The 19,073-nt window shown below is 35.7% G+C and overlaps 1 protein-coding gene across 5 annotated transcripts in view; it reads right to left on the reverse strand.

Annotated features, from left to right (window-relative positions):
* AKAP1 (A-kinase anchoring protein 1) overlaps nucleotides 1-19,073 on the reverse strand; it is a 68,947-nt gene that overhangs the window by 23,357 nt on the left and 26,517 nt on the right. For 4 of the 5 annotated variants that reach the window (XM_051994232.1, XM_051994234.1, XM_051994233.1 and 1 more), the window contains 8 exons: nucleotides 16,336-16,469; nucleotides 14,894-15,020; nucleotides 13,257-13,384; nucleotides 10,105-10,282; nucleotides 5,043-5,193; nucleotides 3,173-3,240; nucleotides 1,170-1,243; nucleotides 107-169 (listed from right to left, as the gene is read on the reverse strand). In XM_051994232.1, the coding sequence (XP_051850192.1) occupies nucleotides 107-169; nucleotides 1,170-1,243; nucleotides 3,173-3,240; nucleotides 5,043-5,193; nucleotides 10,105-10,282; nucleotides 13,257-13,384; nucleotides 14,894-15,020; nucleotides 16,336-16,469 (923 nt within the window). The remainder of the gene's footprint in view (nucleotides 1-106; nucleotides 170-1,169; nucleotides 1,244-3,172; nucleotides 3,241-5,042; nucleotides 5,194-10,104; nucleotides 10,283-13,256; nucleotides 13,385-14,893; nucleotides 15,021-16,335; nucleotides 16,470-19,073) is intronic. The other variant, XM_051994231.1, reaches the window with a different exon arrangement.

Below are 19,073 nucleotides of genomic sequence, written 5' to 3' on the forward strand. Positions count from 1 at the left end.
GCCAAATCTACACCAAGAAATGAAGAATTTTCCTAAAAGGACCCAGCATTTGGGAGCTATTACTACTAGTAAGATATTTCAGTAAGAAAAATTCAAAACCCATTACCTCATCCCCAATCATACTCCATAGCTGTATGAGAGGCAGACCAGTGGAATTGTAATTAGTAACCTGGAGACAGAGAAACATAGCATTAGGACATCCACTCACTATAATCTTTAGAGATTGCCAGTCCAATCCAGTGCAATGAATGTATAAGGGAAAATCTTCATAGGGCCCCAAATAGGGATATTAATCAGTAGGTTTCTCTCTAGTGGGAGGGTTAGAAAATCTCTGATTGCCCTGTGTTATTTAACATTTCTGTCAGTGGGTTGGACAAATACACTAATGCAGCACTCATCAAATTTGCACACAGACACAAAGTTGGGAAGATAAACTAACACAATAAGTTAGGATTAGAAAAAAGGTCTTAACAAGCTAGATTACTGAGTTATATCCAGTAAGATAAGAAATCTAAAAAATCTTCCTCCTCCACATAGGTTTAAAAGAAGAGTCATATAAGTATACAATGAGGGAGGCTAGTTAGATTTAGTCTGGAGCGCACAGTACATTATGAGCTCATTCAGGAGTCAAAGAGTATAAGGCAGTCAAAAAGCTAATTTTGCTGCTTAATAGGCTACACTGAGAAATAACATTCAAGTCAAGACTAGAAAACTGATAATTCACACAAACTCTGCCCTATATAGATATTTGTAATTTTTTTTCTAATTTTAGATACTACATTTTAGGAAGAAACTAACAATCTTGAGATAATCTGAACAGTGACGAAGATGGTGAGTGGTCTTCAAAAATCATGTTATATGAGAATCAATTGGAAGAATTAAGGAGGATTTACCTAAAGAAAAGATCTAAGAGGAGAAGGGAAATGAAAGGAAAAAACCAATTATTTTAATCACAGAGGATAGAGCTAAGAATAATGGTTGGCAATTACACTCACAGACCTAATATAAGGAGAATCTTCCCAACAAAGAAATCTCAAAATAAAATAGGAAACTTCTGGCGGAACAAAGCTTCATTTAATAGAAATGTTTTAGAGGGAGATCTTATTCATATATGTGTGGGACTAGATGGCCACCAAGTTCCCTTCTTGCTAAGAATCTATTATTCATACCTGAGCAAGCAGTGGTGTACCTCTGGTCATTTCATTTACAGCTGCATCAGCTTCTGGTGAAAAATGATCTTCATCTTTAAAAAGAGTAAAGGAGGAGAGGGGAAACACAGATTAAAATCTCACTTGGAAAAAACAAATATACAGTTGTTCTGTTCCATGGCTCTTGGCCGGAGGATCCTAATTTTATGTCAAGAAAAATGCTGTAGATCCTTAGGAGTATTTGATTCTTTATGAAAAGGAAAACAAAAATTCTGATGTGAAACAAGTCCCAGGGCATTGGGACAACTTCAATCTCTACTCAGTTCCAAATATCTAATATTACTTATTAAATATTGTTATATATTATTATATTAAATATCTATATATATATAAATAAATCTGATTTCCACCTTCAAACTGCCCCTTAACCAAACAACAGTTTCCATGTATCTTCTTCACCCTACTGTGTCAAATAAGATTTCATCTTCAAGTTTTTTCCTCATAGGTCTTTTCTGTAAGCTACAAATATGCTCAGATTTCATTAGTCCTTTAAGCAAGCAGCTAGATGGTTCAGTGTATCACAGTCCTGAAGTCAGAAGGATCTGAGTTCAAATTTGACTTCAAATACTTAATACTTGCTAGTTATATGACATTGGCAACTCACTTAACCCTAATTGCCTTGGTGGGGAAAATACCTTACCTCCAATTCCTCTAATTACCCCAACTACTCCTCTCCCTAAGTATCCAAATTTCTCAAGAGTGAGCTATTTTTAATGTCCATATATCTCACTACCTGCTGACTTCTCAATTCCTTGGAATCTGACTTTTGTTGCTGTTCTACTGAAACTGCTCCATTCAAGGCCATCAATGAGACTACATCAAACCCAATGCTATTGTTGTTCAGTTGGTCTCAGTCGTGTCTAACTCTTCATGACCCCATTTATGTTTTTCTTGGCAAAAATATTAGAATGGTTTGTCAATTCCTTCTTCAGCTAATTTTATAGATGAATAAACTGAGGCAAATAGAGTTAAGTGACTTGTCCAAGATCATACAGCTAATAAGGCTCTAAGACCAAATTTGAACTCAAAAAGATGAGTCTTTATTCCATCCTATACTAATTTATGTGTGTTTTTCCTCCCAAAGGAAACCCAAGTTCAAAAATGGCACCACACAATGACAAGCTATGTGATCCTGGGCAAATCACTTAAATATTTAGTTGGCTTCAGTTTCCTCAACACACACACACACACAAAAAAAAAAAAAAAATGGAGATAATAGCACTTACCTCCAAAATGAGACATTTTTAAAGCACTTTGCAAACCTCAGTGTTATATAAATGTTCATCATTATTGTTAATTATTACAAATTAAGAAAAGCACTGTATATAGTAAATGAAGATTTTATTTAATATTTAATTAATAAATATTTAATTTATTTAATAAATTAAAATATATTTAATAATAAATATAATATAAAGATTAAATTTAATATTTAATTATATAAATTATATAATAATAAATAATAATATTTAATAAGTTGATACTTATCACTGCCATAAATTTTTAAAAGTATTTTTTATCTCCATTATCTTATTTCATACTCACAACTCTATAGTAATCAAGTAATTCTCATTGTACAGATAGGAAAACTAAGTATCAGAGCCACTGTGACTTGCCTGGGGGGTCATTCAGCAAGTCAAAACAAATGGAATTTTAATTCAGATATTCCTAAATCCAAGTTCAATACCCCTTTCTGTCTCTCTGATACAGCTGAACACCAATAGAAATGTTCAAAGATGGTCCGGTCTAAAGACTAGCAAAGATGGTAAAATCTGGGCTACACCAGAAGGTGAACTGCATCTTCACTTGGGAGAGAGACTGAAGTCAAAAGCATGGTAAGAATGAAATGGAGAACTGTACCTGTGATGAATGAAGCTGCTTTCAACTTTTTTAGAGAGAAAGTCTTTTATATCTGCCCTTGGAAGAAAAAAAAAATTAAAAAGACAACAAAGTCAACCTGTTACCTGACAGAGGTGCCACATTATCCAGTAAGACTTCTGCTCCTTGGAATGGCAATGTGACAAAATCAGACCTGTAGAAATGAGCAACTTGTTAGATATTGAAAAGCTTGGTTTTTGAAACATGCTGCTCTACATCTTCTTCTGTACATCAAGATTTTGTCTATAAGTGGGTACTGGCAAAGTGGACCAACTGAGTTCTCAACAAGTAAACAAGGCATTTGTCTGGGTAATATTCCATCCCTGATTTAGGGTAGCAAGATTTTTGGCAATACATCCACAGACTGAAAAACCAGAGCTGATGGGAATAACTAAAACGGGAAAATTCCATTCATGACCAATTTTCCTCTTAAAGTTCATCTGCTGCAAAATTCTTTTTGCAAGAAGAAATCTAGTGGGCAGCATTTACTTAGGATGAAACTCACTTCAAATAAATAAGTATTTATTCCACATCTGTTAAGTGCAAAGGTATCATAATATATTAGACATTGGATACAAAGACTATATATATATATGATCTGGCTTTAAGGAGCTTCCCTTTTCTTGAAAGGGAGAAATTCATGATATAAACAGATAAGTAATTCCAAGATAATGATCTGAGGAGAGAGAAAGCATTTAAATATTATCTAAGTAAATTTTAAAATTTTCAATTAAAGTTAATTATTAATTATTCATGAGAAGTGGCATGGCTACCTTTAGTCAGAAGACCTGGTTCCAAGTCTTGCTTCTGAGATATACTGAGTGAGATCACAGAGGTATCATCTCATCTCTACATGCCCCAAGTCACAATAAGACTGCAAGTTACAGACCAGTTGCTGATCTGTACTTGTAGAAGGAGTCTCTATAACAAGGGTTCACTGACTAATAAAATCATGGGTCTGGACTCTCCCTCTCCAATTGATATACTAATGATAATGGATGGGAGAGAGTCCTAAAGAGCAAAGTATCCAAGAATTCAAAATAGTGTGTTTAATTTTACAGCTAGATCCCAATTAGTGGGAATAATGAACCTCCTGAAATGGTCACATTATTTTAATTCACACTGCATATTTCCATTGGACTAAAACCAATGACCATATTTCACATAATTCTAATTCAAACTATTTCAAATCGATACTGATTAGGACCTGTGTTCACAATGTTTATGAGCAAGAGAGAGGAGGGAAAATGAAGGCACCACAGTAAAGTTCTCTTACTTGGATATAGCTTGTGGTTTATACTGTGTATATATAGGTATACATACACACACACACACATATACATGCATATATATTGCATATATTTATGTATATACACATACACAAAATGATGTGTATGAATATGCATATGCACCCCTGTATATGATTATGTGTTTAATTCAGTTGTTTTTCAGTCTGATTCTTTATGATTCCCCATTCACTGTTTTTCTTGACAAAGATACTGGAGTGGTTTGTCATTTCTTTCTCTAGCTCATTTCAGATAAAGAAAACTGAAGAAAACAGGGTTAAGTGACTTGTCCAGGGTCACACAGCTAGTAAGTATCTGAGGCTAGATTTGAGGCAAAAGAGGTAAGATCCATGGCAAGGATTAACTGAAAAACTATATAAAACATGTAATTTTAAAATAGTTAAAACTAATCAGTCTGTACTTAAAATTACAACTCCCCTTGAACTATATTAATTTCCTTTAATCTAACTACAACTACACAAAACTGAATATTTGTGATTTTTTTAAAAGTTAAAATTATTTAGAACCAGTCAAGGGATGTGAAGGGAGATATTAGCCTAGGATTCAAAATTTATAATTCAACAAAATTTCTGGCTCTCACCCACAAACACACATAAAAAAACTTGGCTCATATCCTGGTCAGAAGTAGCTCAAGGCAATGTAACCTAACCTGATTTGTCGAAGAATTTCAGTTTTCACTCTCTTGTATCCACCGTAGTCCACATAACGAATCTCAACTTCATCACTTTCTTTGTAGTAGGCAACAACTTGGGCACGCCACCAGGCCCCATCCACCCCAGGGGCAGCACAGATTACGGCTACTATGGACCAAGAAGCAGAATGAATAAAGGGAAAGAGATCAATAGATCAAAGGACAGGAACAGGACAGTTTTCAAACAAATCCAAAATTATCAACAATGTTAAATGCAAATTATATTAAATAAATTTCCTCACACCCATCAAATTAGTAGAGATTACAGCAGAAGAAAATGACAAAATGTTATGAATGGTCTCTGGAAAATATGCACACTAATGTACCTTTAATGGAGCTGTGAATTGGTCCAATCATTCTGGAAAGCAATTTGGAACTAAGTCCAGAAAGTTACCAAACTATGCACACCCTTTGACCCACTTACACCAATGTTAAATTGATATCCTAAAGAAATCAAAAGAAGATAAAAAGGACCTATAGATACAAAAATATGGCAATTCTTTTCTTAGTATCAAAAATCCAAACTAAAGGAATGGCCACCTATAGTAAACAAATTATGGTGTAGGAATGTAAAATTATTACCCCAGAAGTAATGTTGAAAGGACGATGTTCAGAGGAAATTGGGAAAAGCACATATTAAAAAAAATTAAAGAATGAGAACAATTATACAATGATAATAACACTAAAAAAGAAAACTACTTTGATACTGATTAAAGAAATTACAATTCCTAGGATCAATGATAAAATAGCACTGGCTCCCCTTCTCCTGCCAGAGAGGTGATGAATATTAAATGCAGAATAAGATATATCTTTTAGGACTTGGCCAAAATGAGAGTTTATTTTTGTGGACTGTGCATTTGTCATGAGTGTTTATTTCTTAATTGTTTGATGAGGAGGGAAGGAATGTGAGGAAGAGAAAATATATGTTTGTTAATTGGAAAAACAAAACATAAGTTAAAAAAGTAAAAAGAATGGATCTATCTAAACTCTGGGGTGCCACTTCACACCTTCAGATTGGCTAAGATGATAGGAAAAGATAATGAAATGTCAGAGGGGATGTGGGAAAACTAGGACACAATACATTGTTTGCTGGTGGAGTTATGAACTACTCCAATCATTCTGGAGGTCAATATGGAATTATGCGAAAGGGGCTATCAAACTGCATATTCTTTGATCTAATAGTGTCTCTACTGGGTCTGTATCCCAGAGAAATCACAAAAAAGAGAAAAAGGACCTATACATGTGCAAAAATGTTTATAGCATTTCCTTTTGTAGTGCAAGGAACTGGAAACTGTCAGTTGGGAAATGGCTGAATAAGTTATGGTTAATAAATGGAATATTATTGTTCTATAAGAAACAATTAGCAGGATAATTTCATAAAGGCCTGGAGAAACTTACATGAACTGATGAATTGATACCAAGTGAAGTAAGTAGAAGCAAGAGAACATTGTATAGAACAACAAGATTTAATGATTCAACAATGAGGTGATTCAGGCCAATTTCAATAAACTTATGATGGAAAGAGACATCTACATCCACTGAGAGGACTATGAGGACTGAATGTGGATCCCAACATGATATTTTTATCTTTGCTGTTTCCTTGCTTGTTCTTTTATTTTTTTTTGTCCCTTTTTGATCTGATTGTTCTTATGCAGCATGATAAATGTGTAAATATGTTTAGAAGAATTGCACATGTTTAACCTATATTGGATTACTTGCTGTTTAGAAGAGGGGGAAGGTGGGGAGGAAGGGAGAAAAATTTGGATCACAAGATTTTGCAAGGGTCAGTGCTGAAAAGTATCTTTGCATATATTTTGAAAAATAAAAAGCTTTAAACAAAAAAAATTGATTATTAAAGATACACTGCTGAACTCCCTAGGAAGGGACTGAAATTAAGGGGACAGCACTAACAGTCTGTTTAAACTAGTGAAACAGATAGGTGGTTATTTCACCATATGAAACAGTTTAGAGTGGGCTGATATTTATCTCTTGCTAGACCCTTCCTTTCTATCCAAAAGTTATCAATAGCTACCAGCATCACCAATATTTCCTTTAATTTTACTTGCCAGGTAATACAGTACTGCATGACAGCTAATGCTCTCTCTACTCTAGGCTATACAACAAAAAAAACAAATATCCCTAAGAAAAAAAGTCAAGCTCATACCATTGTTTAGAACGAAACATTGGAAGGGTAATAAAGCATCTTCTGCTATTTGTTCTTTTCTATTAAAAGAGTTCAAATCTCACTTCTTCCTTCACCTCTCCCCAAAACCCACCATTTCTCTTCTTCAAATATTTGCCCAGAGTAAAGGACAATTAATGGCTATATGTCTTCACAGAAGATTCTCAGGCACCATTCTAAATGAAATATCTATGCTAGAAACTAAGCTTCCTAACCTCATATACTCCATTGTGTTGAGATCAATCTTATTATAAAATGTTGATAATTATCAAGTTAAATATGTTTTTGCCTCTTTTCATAATCACCTTATAAGGATTCATTTAGTAGCTCAAAAAGCACAGCTCAGAAATATCAGAGGAGAACATCTAACCTAATAGTCCTGACTTGAATTCCAATTTTAATCTTGGCACCATGTTAGATCATAAGATCTCCCAACATATTTTGAACTGCTCATTCATTACGGGGGGACCCACCACCTGCAAGGCAAAGGGATCTTCCTCCCCAAGGAGGAATGCTGCCACTTACCAAGCTCTTAGCTATAAAAGCCTGTGCCCTCTAAGCTTATACCACACAATGTGAAGAAAACTTCATTGAGAAGGATTGAACAATTACCTACCCTTATTTCAAACCAAAGCTAGACTAAAGTAGCCATAATTCTATCTAAAAATCCTCTCAAATTAAAGGCATTCATCTTTGTGGAATGACCTTCAAACCAATCAGTACAGGGACTCCCACCGTTGGAGCACCCTCCACTGATACAAACTACTAGCCTTCTATGACTTAGTTCATATGTTTCAGGGACTACCTTAAGGCACAGAGTATGACTTTTCTAGAATGGTCACAGAGACAATAACTGTGATCAAATGTGGGTCATAAACCCAGGGTCTTCCTAACTTTGAGCCCAGATCTATTTACTATGCCTGGCTGTCTCTAGAAAGAGAGAGGGAAAATATAGCTTGGTCATCAATTCCACCACCAATAAGCATTTCTTCCCAATACTGATGGCACTTTAGTCAGATATTCTCTGCACACACCTTGTTATAAGGTTCCTTTTTAAAATTTTTCCCCAATTACATGTAAAAACAATTTTCAATAATAATATTTTTTTAAATTCTGGATAAAAAAGGGAAAAGGACCCACATGTGCAAAGATGTTTGTAGCAGCAATTTTTATAGTGACAAGGAGCTGGAAACTGACTGGATGCCCATTACTTGGAGAATGGTTGATTATGTTACGGTATGTGAATGTTATGGAATATTATTAATCTATAAGAAACGATCAGCAGGATGATTTCAGAGAGAGGCCTGGAGAGACTTACATGAACTGATGCTAAGTGAAGTGAGTAGAACCATGAGAACATTGTACACAGCAACAAGACTATGTGATGATCAATTGTGATGGACGGAGCTCTTCTCAAAAATGAGGTGATTCAGGCCAATTCCAATAGACTTGTGATGGAGAGAGCCCTCTGCATCCAGAGAGAGGACTATGGGGACTGAATGTGGTTCACAACATAGTATTTTCACTTTTGTTGTTTGCTTGCTTTTATTTTTCCATTCGTGTTTTTTTCTCACCTTTTGATCTGATTTTTCTTGCACAGCATGCTGACTATGGAAATATCTTTAGAAGAATTAAACATATTTATATTAGATTGCTTGATGACTGTGGGAGGGGATGGGGAAGAGGAGAAAAATTTGGAACACAAGGTTTTGCAAAGGTAAATGTTGAAAACTATGTTTGCATGTATTCAGAAAAATAAAAGGCTATTTTAAAAGATGTTAAAAATCTCAAAACACTAAAAAATAAAATTTTTGAGTTCCAAATTTCCCCCTTCTCCTCCTCTTTCCCCCTCATTAAGTAAGCATTTTGATGTGTTATACATATGCAGTCATGCAAAATTTTTTCATATTAGTCATGTTATGAAAAAACAAATCTCCCAAAACAACAACAAAAAAATCCTACACCACACCATGAAAAAAATTAAGTGAAAAACAGTATGCTTTGATTTGCATTAACTCTATCAGTTCCTTCTCTGGAAGTGGATAGCATTTTTCAACATAAGTCCTTTGAAATTGTCTTGGATCATGGTATTGTTAAAAATATCTAAGGCAAGTTATCATGGTAGAATATCAACTATTATTGTGTACAATGTTCACTTCATTTTGTATCAGTTCACATAAGTTTCTAGGTTTTTATGAAAACATCCTGCTAATCATTTCTTATGGCACAATAATATTCCATTACAATCATATACCTTAAGTTTTTCAGCCAATCCCCACTTGACAAACAATTTCCAATTCTTTGCTATTACAAAAAGATCTGGTATAAATATCTTTGTAAAATCTTAGCCACCCCATTTTATTTTAAATCTTTTGGGAATGTAGACCTAGTAATGAGTGGTATTGCTGGGTCAAAGGGTATGCCCAGTTTTATAGTCCTTTGGGCATAGCTCTAAATCGTCGTCCTGCATGGATGGATCAGTTTATCATTCCCCCAATGGTACATTAGTATTCCAATATTCCTACAACCCCTCTAACATTTATTATTTTCCTTTTCTGTCATATTACCATATCTGATAGTTGGTACCAAAGAATTGTTTTAATTTCCATTTCTCTCATTAAGAGTGATTTAGAGCATTTTAAAATATGGCAATAGAGATAGTTTTGATTTCTTCACCTGGATAACCATTATTTATAATCCTTTAACCTCCTTTTATCGTTTGGGGAAGGTTCCCATTTTCAAGAGAAGTTTAAATGTTGCTTCTCATTCTCCTCCTTTACTAGATCTCAAGGCCAACCAATTCCTTACCATCTCAGAACATCTTTGGCAGGTACTTGCCTTCTACTGGTGTAGGTAAGGTTGGAATCCCTGGCTGAGAATAACAGAGGTACATCTGCTGGTCCAAACTGCGGAGTGCATGGAAAGTGGGATGCGTATGCTGCTGCACAAACATGTGTCCAGCATTCACCTGGTTAACCACAATCACTTCCACGGTGACACCATCAGGAAGCATGAGCTACCAAGATAAGGAGAAAAACAAGAGTAGAATGAGGAACACAAGTGATCCATACCTCTAGCATATAATACTTAGGATTGTATAGTCAATCTGGAGAGTCAACCTCTCAATTTTCATTCAATTTTCCCAGGTCAAAATTTTTTATAAGCTTTTTCAATGGATTGGGCATCATTAAGCACAAGGAAAATGGTTTCAATTTCTTTTACAAAGGATCTATTCCTTTGTCCTCCTTGCCCTGCTCCACACATATTTAATGCTTTACCCCAAGAGATAATATGTTCATTAAACAGCTCAGAAGAGTCATTCTCACTGTTGCACAAAGAGTTTGTTACCACTTATTCCCCAAGAAGGGAAGAGAGAAATTCCATTTCAAGATCTACCATCTAATATCTAGAGAAGATATTAAAAGGTTAGAATCTGACTTGAGCCCTCAGAGCACATGTAGAAGTGGGACACTAAGGAGTTCAAGACCTTAAAAAATTTAAAATATAAAGATTCTGTGATGGGTTTGGACAGTGTTTGGGCATGCTCTAACAGGAAGTCCCAAAAGTGTTAGTGGAGTTTTAACCACTAAGTCCTTACTTTGGGGGCATCCTATATCTTTATTATTCTTTAAATTCTCTTCCTGGGGCCTTCCCTCTCATCCTCAACCTTTTTACCTTTCTTTAATTGGGTTGTCTGTTTATTTGTTTGTTTGTTTTGGTCATTATCCTTATTATCCCTACTAATATCTAGGGGAAGGAGAGGAGAAACTAGGAGGTTGGGCTATTTCTTCCTAAGAGACAGTTACCAACAATAGGTAAAGGAATGTTGCTTTGGAATTTGAGTAACACTGTCAACCAGACCACTTCCCTATGCCCCACGAAAATTTTAAAGGTTTGCTTCTGCATACTGCAATTTCTATAGTCTACTGAGGAACTTTCCAACCACCTAGGCCACAATTATTCTTTTTCATGTCTGCTAATAAAATAGTTACAGGGCACCAAGGATAAATGGTACCTTCTTTGATTCTTACCCTATCCTCCCCCTTCCTTCTATCAATAACCCCTCTCTTCTTAAGAGATTTATTTCTAATTCTACCTATTCCCCAGCACTGCTAGCAAGAATTCAATAACAAGTTCTCCATACAGGCATTTTGACTCCTCCCCGAGGATGACTTTCAGGAATATCTCTAATTATTATAATTATCTTAGCTCTGGAAAAATGCCCCCAACATCAAACCAAGATCCCCATTAAAATAAACAAGATATTGTTACAAAAAGAAAGAAGGAACCAAGTCTTATCTGAGATTCTATGCCTTCCCATGTCCTAACAGTGTTCAAGGGATTTATAAAGGTTATGCTGAATACATTTACATATCAAAGCACCTCCTCCAAAAATACCTATCATAATTTCTTTCAAACATGAGTTTTTAAATATGAAGTTGAATAACAATTTCCCCTCCACTACTCCACTAGCAATGAACCTGAATGAGTATTTCTAAAAATATATATTTCTTTTTAGATTTATAAAATAGTATTTCACTTGTAATGTTTCAAAATTCATGCAAAACATATCCCAATTGGGTGGGGAGGGGAAAGAGGGTTTAAATTGCTCACAGGAAAGTAAAATAGCTAGCCTTGGCTATATAACTGGTACTTAGTAGCTATGAGAATGGATCTGTGGAATGACCATTAACTGAAATATCTCCTCACCCAAACCAAAACCCATGAAGACAGTTTTTAATCGACAAGCAAGTCTCATCTGTAGGCCAAAGACAATTAAATCTCATATCCATGAAGCCCTGAAAGTCTTAACATTGAAATTAGGCAGAGCTGAGGTGTCTGTATGGGAGCATATCTGAAGTACACTCTGGGAATTCAACTCTAGTATACCAAAGATAATATTGAGTAATCCTAAAATGTACAGATTGGGCACTCATAACATGCATCAAACAAGAATCTTACACTAACTATTCAGAGTAGAGAAACTGAGAAAAGAATATCTACTTCTTCTCACATGTGTTAGGGAAAAAAGATGGATGACTCTTCCTTTTACCAGCAGTATGTAATATCCTTATTACTAATGAGCAAGCTTTAAAAAAAAAAAAAGAAAACAAAAGTAAGAATTTATTTTATTGACTGTATACCTTGCTGAAAAGGACTAGACAAAGAAAGAAAAATGATAACCAGAGACAAAGTATGTTATTTATAAGAGTGGCTTTCTAAAGCAGAAGTTCACATTTAGCAAACAGTTGTTTGTTTTCATTTTTTTGTTGTTGTTTTTAATATTTATAAAGGCCTTATTAAAGCTAAATATAAGATAAGAGAAAGCAATCTAAACAATGTTTCAAAAATTGTGTCATGGCCATAGAGATGTCCCATCTTTTAAATGATTTTTATATTTACTTTTATATTGCAGTCATTTCTGGATGCCCCCTTAGCTCTTGCACCCTTGGAAGCTGAAATGTCCCTTGGAACAAAGAAAAATAGCTAAGCAAGATCCCATTCATCTTTGGGAATTATTACACCATCAGGTAGGAAGTATCTTCAACTCTGTACAAGACTAGACTTTACAGTAAGGTTTCAAAAGACTTGCTGTATTGAGCTAACACAATTCCAGGATATTTTGATTTTATAATATTGTGTACATAAACAAAAATAGGGAAGCTCTTTGAGTACCATGCAAACACAGATTCAAATGTTCATTATTTTAAGCTATTATATTCCATAATTGCATTTTTCTTGGGCTTCTGTCCCAATACTGATGTCAAACTCCTGCAATAAGGAATGAGGGGATTAGCTACCACCATTAAGAAATAGGAGAGAGCAGACACCCATTTACTACCATTTCTGACTATAGAAACATTCCAGAATTCATGAGTTCAGGTCTTGTCTTGAAGTTGACAGTATACAGCTTGGGGGAAGGTAGCTAAGAAGAAAGAAAACAAATTAAAGCCCTAATTTCCTATTCTTTATTTGTCAAGAGAACTTACCCAGGAGGTCATTGGAAGAGAAGGCAGAGTCAGCGAAGGAAGCGGGGGAGCATAAATATTGGTCAGGTTCAACTCCTTGAACTTCTTACCAATTAAACTAAGTGCTTTGTCTACATGATGCTGAGACCCTGAATGGAGGGGTAAGAAGAGACAAAGGAAAAATCTTTTTACTTTTCATCCAGTATTCTCTTTTTTAAAAGGTAAGTAATTTTACTAATGCCTTTTGGTTTTATATCATAGTAATTTCTGAGAATACCATCCTTCTCACTTACTCCATAATCAAACCTTCCCTTATGACAAAGAACAATTAAATAAAAATGATACAATGACCACATGATAAAGTTTACAACATTCTCCCCTAATTAGCCTCCTCTCTGCTAAGAAAAGGGAAGTATTTTTCATTCTCTGTTCTTTGGATCCTTCATTGTCCCTCTTCACCACCCCAGCCCCCAATCACTCAAAGAGTTCAGCTTAATTTCCTCTTATTGTGATCACTGTTTTACTTAATTGTTTTTCTAATTCTATTCATTTTCCTATGCATCAATTCACAGAAATCTTTTCATGTTTCTCTGAACTTTTCATATTTGTCCTTTCCCCCCAAATCAATGGGCACCTGCTTGGTTTTTCTTTCTTTGCCATCTCAAAAAGTGTGATTATGAATAGTTTACTATATATTGGTCTTCTGTCTCACTTCTTTGGAGTGGTAAAATGACAGATGAGTTGGAATAGCTTAGTCAGTTTTCTTGCATAATTCCAAATTGTTACTCAGAACAGTGAAACCAACTCACAGTTCTTACAATGTATTACCTTTAACTATCCTTTCCAAAGCTCCTTCAACATTGGGTATACCCATTCTTTGGTCACATCTGCTAATCTAATAAGTATGAGATGAAATCTCTGGATTATTTTAATTTGTATCTCTTAGTTATGTGAATGAACTGTTTTCATAAAGTTTACAATTTGCAGTTCTTTGAAGATCAAGCATTATACCTTCAATGAAATAGAGCAAATCAAGAAGGCTTTAAAGAGAGTCAAAAACACTTCAGTGGCATTATTATTAATCCAAAGGCCTTTTCTTCTCAGAATCAAATAATTTTTCAAATAACAGCTAACAACTTTAGTAGTAGATTAAACTCTTCAAAAGATAGCCAGATGTACTTCAGAAATCTAAGGGAATTTCTTAAGCCAGAGGTGTGATATGGAAATATCCATGAAAAGAAGGTTCTGGTAAGGAAAAGCATTAAAAGCATTAAGCTAGAAAGGGAAACTAACTCTGAATCTTCTTTTTTAAAAAATGTATTCAAAGAATTTGGTTCTAAGAAGATTTGCAGGCAAATTGCAAAATAATCCCAGATCTATTACGTATTAGAAGTGTGACCTTTAACTCTTAACTTCTAAATTCCTTTTTTCCTGATGGGTATGGATGAAAAAGAATGACTGAAGGGAGGGAAGGGGTGGAGATGGGAAGAATAACTTTATTCTTTCAGGGATACCACCTGTGTTGACTGCTTTCCTACTGTACAAGGTTCCTGAGAATCTGCTGGGTGAATTTACAAAGCTACAAAAATATGCTTGAAATACAAGACTTGGTTACATTTTGAAAGGAAAATCACATATAGCAAAAGCATCCCACTGACCTTCTATATGGCAGATCTGGAAGTTCTGAGTGTAAGGTAGTGTTGAAATATAGATCTTGGCACCAGACGTTTGTTTCAGGAAACTCACATATCGTCCCTGTTTGCCAATTAGCCGGCCAACCAAGTGCTTCAAAAAATAGAAGAGTTACATGGTAAACTAATTCCATGCCAAAACATGTATTTACCATTGTTTTAGACAAAGTAAAAGTCTTTATCTTGTTTTATGCCAATAAAGCAATCTAGGCAAATAACTTCAGATAGGTAAAAGGAGAAGTGTTTTTGTTTGTTTTTAAAGAGAGATATTAAAGGGAAAAAATTTCACAACTATTTTTCCCACACTTATTCACAGTTATGTGAGAAGGAAAACAAAAGGAATTACAAGTTACCATCATTCATTCCAACTACACAGTGATCATGTATACACCCTTCCAAGTTAAATTAATATGACCATTTGCTTCTCATAATTAACACAAATAAAGCTCAAATGGAAAATAAAAATCCAAGAACTAGTTGTCTAATATCCTCAGGCTACTGTCATCAATTCCAAGCAGCCTGGAGTTTTCAACACATTTGTCTTTATTTCCAAATCTGGGCACCAAAGTTAGGAATACAATACAAACATAGACTCTAAATCCCAAACATCACTGAAAGAGTGGAACTTAAAACCAGGATTCTGGTCCCCCACACCAAATGGATCCTCCTTCTCCTATAGATGCCCCCATATTTTGCCCATGTATTTAGAGGACAATCCTCTGAGAGAAAAATCTGAACAGGAAACTCAAACCAAAAGAGGAAAATACACTAATGAGGAGATTAAAATTGGGAAACATCTTTTGGTTCTAACAGATCTACATTCATCTAATTATGTATGTATACACACACACACACCACACACACACACACACACATATGTACATATGATTAATTATGCCTACTAGGTACATTAAGTACTGTGGACATTCTGGGCAGCCAAATTTCATTGAATCAAAGAAACCTGGTACACCTCATTTAAATGTCACATGAAAAGTGGCTCCTTCTAGTCTAGGAGTCATTTCATAGACCTTACTCTACATTCCTCTAGCTGTTTTTCAACAGCATTGTAGCTTAAAGACTATTCAAAGTCTGATTGCCGTACTCTCAATCTCAAACAGATCAGGTCCCCTAAATTAGAAGGGACCATGGGGAGATAAATCACCTCATGAGAGATTAAAGAGATTTTTTTTAAATTCAGTCTTATTATGTTTTAGGGTCATTACAGAAGCATCATTCTCAATAACATCTAAGTTCTAAAATTATTTGGAACTCTACTTAATATTCTTCTCCCCTCTGCAATATGTTTTGTCTAGATTTGACAGCCTAGAAAAATTGGTCGTTATCTATTTCTGTTCTCTAGTCAGACCCTTCAGCTTTCCAAAATGATAGGCTTTAATGTCCATCCTTACCTTTGGCACTTCTATCTCCCAGATTGTGAGTTCAACCTTGTTGGTCTCAGTGCCTGGCTGGGGGCTCGGGTGACTTTCCGTCTTCCTAAGGCCACATCCACTGTCCACAGAATCCATGCTGTTTACATCTGAACCTGCAAGGGGGAAGAAGTTTGTACATCACACGCACACACACACAGACACACACAGACACACAAATCACCAATAACCCATAAAACATGTAATTAAATTTTCTAAGAAGGTACAAAGTCCCACCCACCTCCCACCCAACACAACTCTCAAGTGGTGAATGCCATTTCAGTCTGGAAGGACTATAATAAACCTAAATGCCTAAGTGGAGATAGGAATGGGGGTGTAGGTATATCTAATTTTAGTCTGCCACCCACAGTTTTACTTGCATTATTAGGAGCACATCCAACCCTGGAGGCTCTAATTCAGCAATGTTGAAACTAAAATCAAAAATTGAGATGCCTCACTTAAAGAGGTAAGGTGAAGGTGAGGAGGGGTTCCTTAGTTGAACTTGTTGGTTTAGGCAGGGCCCATCACAATAAGCCTCTTGGGCACAGAATAACCAATTTCTCTTCTTGTTATTTGGGTTTCACTTAAGCAGCCCATCAAATAGGTCTTTGTCAATTGTTTCACCACCTTTCCCCAACCCAACCACTCTAAGAAGGGGAGATCACCTAACTCTCGGGCACTAGAGCCTGCGTACAACCTCCATCTTCTTAGGAAAGCTTTCCCTGAAGATTCTGGATTCTTGAGTCCCCCCTTCCTGATTAGAGGCCTTTTCCCCTACCAGAAACAAGAAGAAGGAGAGAGGCCAGTTTTGTTTTTGGTTTATATTCTACAAATTCTTCTGAAGTCATGCTTATCCTGCCTAAAATCCCCCTGACTTAAGCATTAAAACTTCTAAAAGGGACCCCTCATTTCTTGAGAGGATGCAATTCAAGCTAAGAAGCAAAATAATTCCTCTAGTTCCATAAGTACTAAGTAACAGAATTCCAACAAAAAATCCTAATTACCAATCCTGAGGTTGTTTTCTACTACAATGATTCTATTTCACAGCCCTAACAATTTGAGCTGCATGTAACTAAGTGAGGACTAGGTATAAGAGAGAAAAAAAAATCCACTCCCACAAAGCCCAGCTTTTACATTGTTCCTAGCTAAAAGATAACCCAAATCATCACTAGGTTTCTATTCACCCTCTATCTTTCCTTATGTCCCAAATAATAATTCCAAGGGAAGAGAAGAATCTGAGAAGCGGAGACTACTGTTTCAAGTTCCTTCAGAAAGAAGGTGGTAATGACCCTGTACTTTGGAGTTGCCGGATACTTATCTCTCCTTCCTGTGCTCCACAAATATTCAATCTCCACCCCCCTGCTGTATTTCTAAAGGATTTTGCCTCTTTGGCAGCATATATTTCCATAATGCCAGGCAAGAAGATGAGGGTCATGAATTTGGTCCATCATTCATACACAAATGGCACCTCTAGAAGCATTACCCAGACTGAGTACTATGTTAGCACCTTAGATAAGTTTTTTTTTGGGGGGGATGGGGAGGAGAGCAGCTTCAAATATAAACATGGTCCTGCTCTTGGATGTATTTCTACCTCAAGACTGAGGAATCACTGCTTTCTCAGATTTTTTGATGTGAAAGGGCAGCAAGTCTCCAGCAGAGTCCTCCCCTCCAAGGTGTTCAAAAAGAATAAAAATAGGTTGAGGTGTTTCCATTTTGGAACAACTGTCTTTTAGACACAAGCCACCTTTTAACATTAGGGCAACAATTTTAGACTCTAAAGAGAGTTTTTCCTATCTTCAAGAAGGAATGTGTTTTACCTCAATGTTAAAGACCTATGAAAGAGTCCAAGGTTTATCTGAAAGTTAAGTTATTTATCATACATCAATATTATACTGAAAGAAGCCTGATCTTAGCCATTCCCTATCCTTTTGGAATCAACCTATTTTATATCATATGGATCAAGGATGTATGTAACCTAAGAAATGGCCTGTGCCATTAAATCAATTTTAACCTTAAAACAATTGAAATGAGGGTTTTGGAACACCGTTGTCATCCCATGAGATGATCTGACACATTCTGTGATTTAACCAACCCAGGATTGGGAACTGCTGATTGAGGAATTAGCCCATTCAAATATTCCATGTCTGGGTCTGGTTTTGAGAAGCCTAAGGGATGAAAGACAGTTTTTAATCACAGGAAGCCTCCTCTGGACTGGAATTACAGTTGCCCAGGATTTGCTGACTGCTAGCTGGAAATCTCTACCAGATTTCCACAAATCAAAAGTGTTATAGGGACTAGCCTGGAAAGTCTCAATATCTTATGGCTACCAAGGAAAGTGCCCATCTGTTGAACTTTCCTCCCAAGAAAGGAAGAAAGGACATAAACAAGTTCAAGTAAAGAACACATTAAAGAAATAGACCATTTAAAAAAAGCTATCTTCTCCATATTTAATCTCCAAAAGAGCAACTATTCTCCTTTAAATAAAAATAGACCAATAGTCTGCTTTTGGATTTCAATAACAAGCTCAATTTTCAGAGATTATCCTCCACAGAGGAACACATTCAACACTGTTCCAGTCAAAGTTTCATCACTTTGACCCAAAAAGTTACCTAAGAGCCCTCAGATACACCTCAATTACACAGCTGAGCTGCTAAGGATACAGTATCCGAAAGTCTTTTAGGTCGATTAAGAATGAATTTTAAATGGACAATCCACAAAAC

The sequence above is a fragment of the Antechinus flavipes genome, chromosome 4 (genome assembly GCF_016432865.1).
Source record: "Antechinus flavipes isolate AdamAnt ecotype Samford, QLD, Australia chromosome 4, AdamAnt_v2, whole genome shotgun sequence".
Taxonomy (NCBI): Eukaryota; Metazoa; Chordata; class Mammalia; order Dasyuromorphia; family Dasyuridae; genus Antechinus; species Antechinus flavipes.